This window comes from Prunus persica, chromosome G6 (genome assembly GCF_000346465.2).
Source record: "Prunus persica cultivar Lovell chromosome G6, Prunus_persica_NCBIv2, whole genome shotgun sequence".
Taxonomy (NCBI): Eukaryota; Viridiplantae; Streptophyta; class Magnoliopsida; order Rosales; family Rosaceae; genus Prunus; species Prunus persica.
This window is the reverse complement of record NC_034014.1, coordinates 22,508,639-22,519,158: the sequence shown is the minus strand read 5'-3', so window position 1 is coordinate 22,519,158 and position 10,520 is coordinate 22,508,639. Positions and strand designations below refer to the sequence as shown.

The 10,520-nt window shown below is 33.4% G+C and overlaps 1 protein-coding gene across 1 annotated transcript; it reads right to left on the bottom strand.

Annotated features, from left to right (window-relative positions):
• On the bottom strand, positions 3,357-4,268 carry LOC18774347. Its single transcript, XM_007207648.2, has one exon. The coding sequence runs from the start codon at positions 4,072-4,074 to the stop codon at positions 3,589-3,591; it is 486 nt and encodes a 161-aa protein (XP_007207710.2). The 5' UTR covers positions 4,075-4,268; the 3' UTR covers positions 3,357-3,588.

Genomic DNA, 10,520 nt, shown 5'->3' with positions numbered 1-10,520 from the left:
ACTATAATTCCAAAATAACTCAAACCCTAAAAAAAATAAAAATACACGCCAGAAGGAGTTCAAACAACTCAAACCCTTAACGTTACAACACAGCCTCCCTGGAGCAGCAGAAACTATGTAAGTCACTCCATCTATTGGACAACTAAGGAGGATAACACATTGATGGAATGCTTAATGGAACTCCATCAGAATACCAATTGGCGAGGTGACTCAGGCTTTAAAAATGGATACTTGAATAAATTAGAAACTATGCTAGAAGTCAAACTTCCGAATTCTGGGTTGAAGGCATCACCCCATATTGAATCAAGGGTGAAGACTTTGAAGGGAAAATATGGTGCTTTAGCTGATGCATTATCTCAAAGTGGTTTTGGGTGGAATGAAGAGGAGATGATGTTGGTATGTGAGAAAAGTGTATTTGATGCATGGGCGAAGGTAAATCTAAGCATATCCTATTCTGTGCATATCGAATTAAAAATTACATATGTTATGCTATGTCTTTAATATTCATTTAAGAATACTAATGCAGATATATATATATATATATATTGTAATTGTAGAATAAAAAGGATGCAAGTGGTTTGAAGATTATGCAAATTATTATGAAGATTATGCAAATTATTATTATTTGATTATTTACTAGTTACGTAGGTGAAAGATAAATATTTATTGGAGTTTATTTTGTGAATTTTATTTGCTTATGTTAGTTTTGGATGTGCTCTTTGCAACTGCTTAGCCCTTAGGTGACTTCTTTTGTGAATTTTATCTCACTTGATCAAAGATTTCTTAGCCAAGTTAGCTTGTCTAGCTTTTGGTTCAGAATAAATTGCTGATAATTTTCTTTGATAACGGATTCCCTCTTACTGATTAATTCAAAACCCCTTTTCCTATAGCTTTTGGTTTTGGGTGAATTTTATATATGTGATGTGGTGAAAATATGTAGGGCATTTTAGTAATCAAATTAATTTGGATTCTGATTCATGAAAATTAGTAAACAATAACAATGGGAATCAACCCCATTCCTTTACTAATTTCGTATGTTTAGTAAACAGCTTAATGGGAATGATTCTTCCCATACCGATTCAGTAGTTCCCCGATTCCTAAATTATCTGATTCCTTACTTTCTCCATTACTGATACGTAAACATGCCCTAAAAAGTAATATAAGCATGTGAAAGATGTGAAAGTTATATGAAGATTTTTTTCAACGTTGACTAACATTGTGAATTTTGTTAGTGCTTCTGCTAAACGTCATAATGAGTTAAATTTAATTCGAAAAACTAAACTCAAAAAGTTGTTGGATTCTGAGGAACTTCAGACAGGTAGAGGACTTAATCGAGGTCGTAGTTTGAAACGAGCTGGAGCCACTCGTTATGGATCTCACTTTGCCTCTATTACAAGTTTGATGAGTTTATTTAAAGATACTAAAATACTTCTCTAGGAAATCAGTGATTATGGACCTAACCAACAATTTTGTGACAACACAGAGAGTAACTATATTGCTATGATGTCTTTTGAGTTTGGGTTTTCAATGCTTTTGATGGATAAAATTATGGGATTGACCAATTTTCTTTGTCAAGTGTTTCAAACAAAAACTCAAGATATTGTAAGTGCTTTAAACTTTGTTGAACCACAAAATCACATTTCCAAGATATGAGGGCACATGGCTGGGATGATTTATTCATGAGTGTGGAATCATTTTGTGAACAACATGGTATTGATGTTCTTGATATGAGTTCTCGTTATATGATAGGCACACGTTGTTTTTGTCAAAAAAAATTTTTATTACAGTTGAACATTACTATCGCGTTGATGTATTTAATGATGTGATAGATTGCATGTTGAGGGAGTTAAATGACATATTTCCAGAGCAAGCAATTGAACTTCTTATTCCTAGCTCAGCATTGGATCCTCATAATTCCTTCAAATCATTCAATATTGGGCATCTATGTAAACTTGCTAAGAAATTCTATCCTGCTGATTTCAATTCAAGTGACTTGAAAGCTTTAGAAATTGAGTTGATGTATTGTCAAAATGATATGCATCGTCTTCCCTGCTTTAAGGAGCTCACCACTCTTCCTCAGTTATGTCAACAATTGGTGGAAACAACTTTGGTAGAAAACTACCATTTGATTTACAGGTTGATTCGGTTGGTGTTGACTCTTCTTGTTTTTACAGCAACAACAGAACGAGTTTTTTCATGTATGAGAATTATTAAGAATAGACTTCGGAGCACGATAGCTGATGAATTCCTTGTTGATTGCATGATTCTTCGCATTAAAAGAGAGTTTGCTAATAATATCGATAATGAAGAGATAATTGAGGAATTTAAGATTTCTAAGCCTTGTAGGGTAAAGTTTTAGATTTAAATAGTTTAGTTTTGTGTTGCATTGAATTTACTTCTTGTTTTTTTGTTAAGCTTTTATTTATATATAGATATACATATTAATGATCATTACGTCCCCCCTTGACTAGGTGTATTTTTTTATTTTTATGAATAAAATTCACTCGTACCGTCGAATTTTTAAGATAAGTTTTGCCTACTTGACTTTTGAATCCTGGATTTGCCACTGATACCAGCTACATGCATAATAATCCTAGCAAATTAATTAGCAATCTATTATTACTAATGGCTTTTAAACGAATTTTAAGAGAATTGACCTGATGGCCAGAGAGTTGTCCACACATGGCATATATGTCGATAGCATCGATAGCTCTTGTTGTTTGTCTTATAGGGCACCGTCATCCAAAACTTACTGTATCATCCATGTTCGTGGCTCAACACTATCAAGTTGTTTGCCAATATTTTCTATTTATTAACATTTTGCGATGACTTTAAAATTAACTTTAAATTAAAGAAATAAACCACCACTCCATTAAACAACTCCCAAAAGCCCAATGGAAAATTACTCTGAATAAAGAAATTCGACCAACCACGTGCATTTTGGTTTTGCAAATCCCATTTTTTCCAAGGGTGCAAATAATGAAAGACATTGGCCACCTAACTCAAACTTGTTCACCTGTTTTCTACATGAAATAATGGACGATCGATGATCTGCATTTGGAAGAGAACATTAACTAGAACATTTATTAGAAATTGATATATTTTTCATATTCTAGGACTGTTTCAAATACTCAATAGAGATTTGAAGACATGCAAAATGAGCTAGCGGCTAGCCAAAGAATGTACAATGTTGATGCTGGTGTTCTTTCTCTCTTATATGAATTAACCTTTCGTGGTTACTGCGTTTTTACATTTATATTAACCCTATGGTATTTATAGTTGTTCTTGTACTAGCCTTTGTGCTTGATTTATAAATTCAATATACGGTTTCCTTTAATTTTTTTTTTAAAATGTACTAATTGAAGTTCTATATATATCTCACAATTAATTTAAGAATCACAAAAGCTACAACAAAAGTTCCAAACTAAACATTAACGTTGGTTCAAAATCCCTACCAACAATCAACTTAGCTAAAAGACTAGAAGAAATTAGGATTAAGATCAACACAAAACAATTGACTTTGAGAGATAGTCCGGCTCCCTTCTAATTTGTTCTTTCATATTTGACTTGCACAATTTCCTCCATTAACTAGGACATAATTGTTCTCCTAGCAACAGCGTAGCTTCTACTTCTTGGATACACATCTCTCTTCACCTTGACTTCTTCTTCATCAAACTCACAAGCCTTGTCTTCATCAATCCTTCCAATCCCAACGCTACGACTGCGAGGCACGGTGTTGGGCTCTGCCGCCATTGGAGGCTGCCTAGGCTGTTGCGCTTTTCGAGCAAGATCAAATTCAACTTTACTTCTTACACTCCTAGTAGAAGCAGCCCTCAGAAGCTCCCTGTAATCTTCATTGTTAGAGGCGCTGGATTTGGTGGAGTTAGTGCTGTAGCTTTTAGGCAAAGAACTTGGGATTTGGGTAGGGCAACCCATCGCCGTGGCATAATCAAACGTACCCGAGCACTCTGTCATGCTCTTGATGTAGAAGTCCCTGGCCTTGATTAAAATCCTTATTGGGGACTTCAAAAACCTGGCGAGTCTGCTTTCTTTCCTGGCCTTGGCCATGATCATGTACTTCTAGTTTTGGAAAATTTGTACACCGAATACTTCTGGCTTTTGTGATCTCTTTCCCACGCTAGAGAGCAGGTACAGTGCGTATATATCGAGGAAGACAAGAAAATGTCTGGAAAGGTAACAAAAGAAGGTATACGATTGTGGAGGGAGATTCAAAGATATAGATGGTTTTGAGGGAAAGCATATATATGTAAGATATATGCAATGACGGATATTATATAGAAGAGGATACGTCTGTGGGCCAATGTATACACATGAAAGCGATGGCTGAGGAGGGAGAAGTTATTGTGCAACACTAGAGAGACGGGTGTTATAAATCCACTCAAATTATAAACGTATCGATTTTAATAATTATATATAATATATTTGAAATAAATTTGTAATATCATATCGACATATCACGTGGTGTTATTATAAACACCGAATAATTTCTCGGAAGAGAAAAAGAGATAGGGTGTTTGAGAAGTGGAGATATGTTTTGTAATGTAGACCAAGAAGCAGCAGGGGGTAAGCAAATTGGAGGGATGCGTGGACTTTGTCAAGGTGAAGCCGGATCAGAATTTAGAAGGAAGTATGATAACACACGAAATAGTATTAGGAACAAGATACCTTAAAATAAAATTAAAGACAGAAAAATAATTTAACTTGTAGCAGCCCTCATTTGTTTTTGTTTTTTTTGTGTACTGAAATTTTTTCCATTATAATAAGGATAGATGGTTAAGTTTTCTATGCTTGCAACAACAAACACGCAACACACTGTGTTTCCAATGTCATGTTTGCTTAATACGTGGGTCAATGTGCTAAAATATATATCTTTTTACATTTCCTTTTAGAAAGATGACATTATTTTGTGGTCACAATATCTGATTACACAATGTGAAAGGTAAAGTCCATTTATTATATTGGTTATTGTCACTCATAGTCGGTCGAAAAATATGATTTACGATAAGTCGAAAAATATAATTTGTGATGTCAAAAATTTGTGATAATGTTTAAAGTTACCTTGCTACAATGCTACCTGCATAATATTTTGGTAGGTGTATTGATGTCAAATTATTTTTGTATTGTCTTTGTAACGTAATACAATCTCGTTACGGTTTGATAAGAAACACAAATTTACTTTGGCTCTTGAGTGGATATTTTAAGTGGCCCTATCTTATATTATTATTTCTTGGGATGGTCCGGCCTCGGCCGGTATGAAGATTGCCGGCAACCTCCATCTCTGTTTTTTCTATCGGCATAGAAGTCTATTAGTTAAGGGAGGGGATCTCACAAGTATATTGTGCTTTTGAATTAAAAAGGTTTGAATATCAGAAGAACCTAAAATTAATTTACAACATATATTGCAAAGATAATAGTAATAATAATAACAAAAAAAATGTTGACAAAAATAAGTGCGAGAAGGATCAACGAGTAGTGAAGTGTTTGGACCAAGGACCAGCGACTACTGAGTCACCACGTATCCTTCTCTAACACATTAAAATTGAAAGACGCTATGATTTCAATTAGCATGACATGATAGTGCATGGCACGTTTAGTTACAATTTTATAAATTGTGAAATTGACAAATTTAATTTAATATTAAGGAACAAATCATCAAGATAATTATACACACGTATAATCAGGGCCCTCACTATGGATGTCCTTACTTTTATGTAACCTCTCTCTAAGGCCTTGCACAAATAAATAATAAAGAAAAATATTAAGAAATGTTCTTAAATACCATTACTGTTATAGCAAAGTTCTAAAGTAGCAGTATTATTGTAGCAAACAGTCTCATTATGGATTCCTAAACTACACATTTTTAAATAAAATTTAGAAAGAAAATGAGAAAACACACCTCCGACCATGCTCCCTATCTCGCTACTAAAATAGGAAGACGAGCTCCTAAATCTGAGGAGAATTAATGAACTCCTACTAACTTCTATAATTTAATGATGCCTTATTTAACGAGTATTTAAAATCTTTAATTAATATTGCCTATTATATATATATATTTTGTTTATAGAGATGCATCATTTATGTTGAATTAAAGAAAGAGGCAGACAAGAGCTTAGACAAGTTGGCTAAAGCGGATGTGCTCCCCACTCTGCACTCAAGTTCAAATCTCCCTCCCCGTATTTTAGATTAGTTTAAAGTAGATTATTACTTATATTTTAATTTTTTTTTTTTTAAAAGTATGACTCCCTAAACTAGAGAGTATCACTTATATTGAAGTTGAAATTTTATAGAGAACTCTTAAAATAGCTTTTGTGTGTTTTTAACTTAATTTTAACTGAAAAATAGAGAACGTGATTGTAGATTCTCTTATATCGATATCATCTTGATATGCTATTGATATTATCCCCATTTTATAACAAACAGTCATAAATAATTCGTCTATTTTCTATGGTACTATTTGAGAATTTTGTTACATTACTAGTGGTATTTAAGAACATTTCCCAAAAGGATTTGGCACTGAACTGACCCATTATTGGTTTTTTATTTTTATTTTTATTTTTATTTTTTTTGGCATTAAACTTAATATTTGACATGTGTCCATATATATAATCATGGTTAACTTTTTACTTTATATTTATAGAACCCTAGTTATACATATTGACACGTGTTAAGTATTGAGAACAATGATGAGAATACACCTTATGTTAAAGTGATGAGCAAAAATACTCTTTATATCCACACTAGAACTAGAAAAGAGTCTATTCGAGCATTGTAAAAATTGAAACTTGTAAGTCACAAGCATGTTAACAATATATGCTTCCACCCCTCACCTTTTCTTTTTTTTTTTTTTTTGCTAATTCATCAATCCGATCATTCTCTCATTTTTTTTCTAAATAAAAGTTCTATCATGAATTTGAAAGATTTTAATGCAATCTATACCTAATTGTTTTTGGTCATTGTTGTCAGCTTAGGACTTTTATTCACCACATGCACAATTGGATCGCTGAAAATTAATGCGCTTTTCCATATCTGTCATGTTTTATATCGTCTTCAAAGCTAGATGCGGTTAGTTTGACAGTAACAATTGTTTTAGAGTTTTGATTCATGTATGCTTAGATTGATTTCATGGTTAATAATAGTAATGCAGACTTTGTTGTTGTTTGTTTGGCTTTTTATTTATTTGTTGATTCTTCATTTAATTGCTGTTTTATAAGATTCAGATTACATCTACAACCAACAGTTGCACACTCAATAAATAAATAAATAAATAAATAAATTTACCGAGTCAATTTCCCCAGCTGATGATTAAAAAACTCGAACTTTTTCCGATTCAATCACACTTTTTGTACTTGTATGTAGCTCGAGCTTGGTAAGCATAAATTAGGAACTGACCAAGCCACCAAACTCATTCAATGTAATCGTAGGCGTATGTTTTACCAAGTCAAAACAATAAAAACGAAACTGTGTTTTTTTTATCAATGGAAAGAAGAGGAGGAACTTGGCTCCTAAAATGCCCAAAAGGACAATTTCAGAAATCTTGTAAAAGCCAATAACGTGTAGAGTCACCTCAGTATAACTTCATGCATTACCATTTCATTTTGAATACATAATTATACAGCTCATTTATTAACCCAAAAAAAATAATAGATGAACTGTCATCCCAAATAAAAAATAGGTTTCATCATCATATCCAAATGTTCACTTTTATCAAGTTGACCCTAAACCCTAGTGGTAAAACGTTTTGCTTCACATTCAAGGCAAAAGTTCGACTTTTATCTTTGCTTATTTTTAATAAAGTCAATAACGATCCCATTTCGGACGAAGAAGAAAAAGAAAAAAACTGTACAAGTGAACCCAATTTGCTGGATCAACAGTGTTATTATCAAGGGGCAGAATGGTTCATCAGGACTGAGTCAGGTTTGTTATCCTTGGGGAGGGTCAAGGCTATAATACTTAACCAAAAAAAAAAAGTAAAAGAAAAGGTCAGCCTATCCAATAGGGTCCAAGCCATCTAAAAATGCCAAGTTTATATGGATCAAGTCCAAGAAATGTTCACTTTCTATTTTCAGTTGTTTTTATTGCATGTCCGTGTGCTAGAAGTTGTCGTCTTCTTCATCAACATTTTCCGTACTATGTCAATGTATGTTGTTTATGTTTGACCAAAAAAAAAAAATTTATGAGATTTCAACTATATATAATTAGCCCAAATAGTCATTCTCATGCATATCTCGTTGATCATTTCCATTTTTCTTTTTTCTTTTTTGTTTTGTTTTTGTTTTTGTATAAATGGTATGTGAACCCACGATGGATAAGTGCATGTTTGGGGTTCCGGTAAAACCCATAAAATCACTTTCTCCCACAGTTTTCTATGACAAAAGTGTTGGGTAAGGCAATTGAAAAGTGATTATTTTGAAAGCTCTGAAGCTCTGACAACAATTTTCAGAAGCAACAAAGAAATAGCTTCTCCAAAACAGATTTTTAAAAAAAATATCGGTTCTCTTTAATGAAACTATTAAAATACCAATACCGTCATTATTTCTCAAAATGGCAAATGTTGTAGAATGCATACGCAATTATTGGGCCTATGAGCCCGAACCCAGATCTTGGCTCCTCCAAGCCCAAGTTGGAAAACGTCAAACCTTCACCAATTACGTAGGCCCCTATACACACCATTATGTCTGTTTCGTATCCATTTTCACGGGGCCAACAAGCTTACGGAATCTCTGGGCCTATGAGCATTATCCAAATGTCTTTTTGTTGAGTAGGGCAAGAAACACATTACCAAACGCTTTTTTAAAAATTAAAAAAAATTATTTCCTTCCTTTAAAAAAAAAATTAATGAATAGATATAATCAAAAGAGATCAATGGGATCTAGCCCAGTGAAAAGGATATTGACTTGCAGACCAGTGGTCTCAAGTTTGAACCTCCATGACACTTGTGCGTGAGAAAAATCTTCTCCCCTAATATCGCTTGTATATATATAAAACAGGGGATCAAACTAAAGTGCAATATGTGTGAAAAGCCATATTATAAAGATATTCTTCTTTTCTTATTTCATGTTTTTGTTAACAATTATGATCTATGAGATTATCGGTCATAACTTATACCCCCGAAGTGAAGATTAGTTGCCACTACATTAAATGATCATTAGTTTATGTAACTATTTATTTCTTCGTACTAACAATATTAGAGAGGCACCAACTAATGGTAGAATTCTATAGTGAATGCCTTATTTAAGTCCCTTAGATGATGCCTTATCTTTTGACTGTTGAATCAAATTGGTTAATCGTTTGATAAAATTGATTAGTTTGATCCAATAATTAAGAGAAATGGCCTTAGATAAGGGCCTCACTATAGAATAACTCTCATATAATGTGTCAATGTTTCAGTTGTTTTATGTATATTCTCACTCTAGACTACATTGATAAATATTCTCAATCATATAAATTATATCTATTCACAACAAATAAAAAATTATCACATAATTTCTTGCTAAAAGTTTATGTCTCTGGCATTTTTCATAACCCTGTTTTGGCCCAAAGCTTGCTTGAATCTTGACTACCCATGGAGTTGATTTGATTAAAGAAATAAGATAAAAAGTTTGAACACATTTCCAGCACATCTTTTCAGTTAGACCTAACAGCACTTCTTAATCTAATAATTAAAACAAAAAACAAAAAAACAAAGAACCCTAACAATTCAAGGCATCCTCGTAACCCTACTCACGAGGAACTCAATTTGGTGGGTCATGTGACACCTATGTTGTAGGGGTGTTGCAAATTTGATTCCAATATTTTGGAAATCCAGATTATAACTTAATATAAAATTATGATTGGATAATCTTTTAATAAACTATCTTAACCTTTAAATTTGAATCATAATAACAAGCCATTAACACTCATAACAATGCGCTCACACGTTGTTCATTAAACTAATCACTCTCTGTTCTGTGCCACAATAAATTAATTAGTATTATTAATTTATAATCCAACCTAAAGTTGGCAGTGGGCAGGGTCCAGTCTGGCGGGGCCCACACAAAACCCCCGTGCCCCAGTCCCACCCAAAAGCCGTAAATAATATTTAATCCACCCAAAAAAAATTAGATGAAAATAAAAAACACGTTGGCAGGGGCACGTGTCGGTGTATGATTGAGTGATGGGGCAACGGAAGCAGCAACGTATTAGAATGAGCAGTGGGAGATGGAGAAAAGCAGTCAAAGCAAAAGACCGGATAAGCCAACGGAGGCGTACAGTCAAAGCAAAACTGTCGCGGTCAAACGCTTAGCTGGGACTTTACCCGAAAAAAAAAAAGGTAGGAAAATATTATTATTTTGATTATAAAAAAGTGGAAAATTGGTTGGTGGGGTCCACATGGGTTTTTACTTGGTAATTATTATAATTTTTTTGGAGAGAAAAAGTGTCTGAAATATTCGATTTGCTAAATCGAGATGTGGCATTGTACGTAGGAAGCTCATAGTGGGCCGTTCCTAATTTCCTCATTC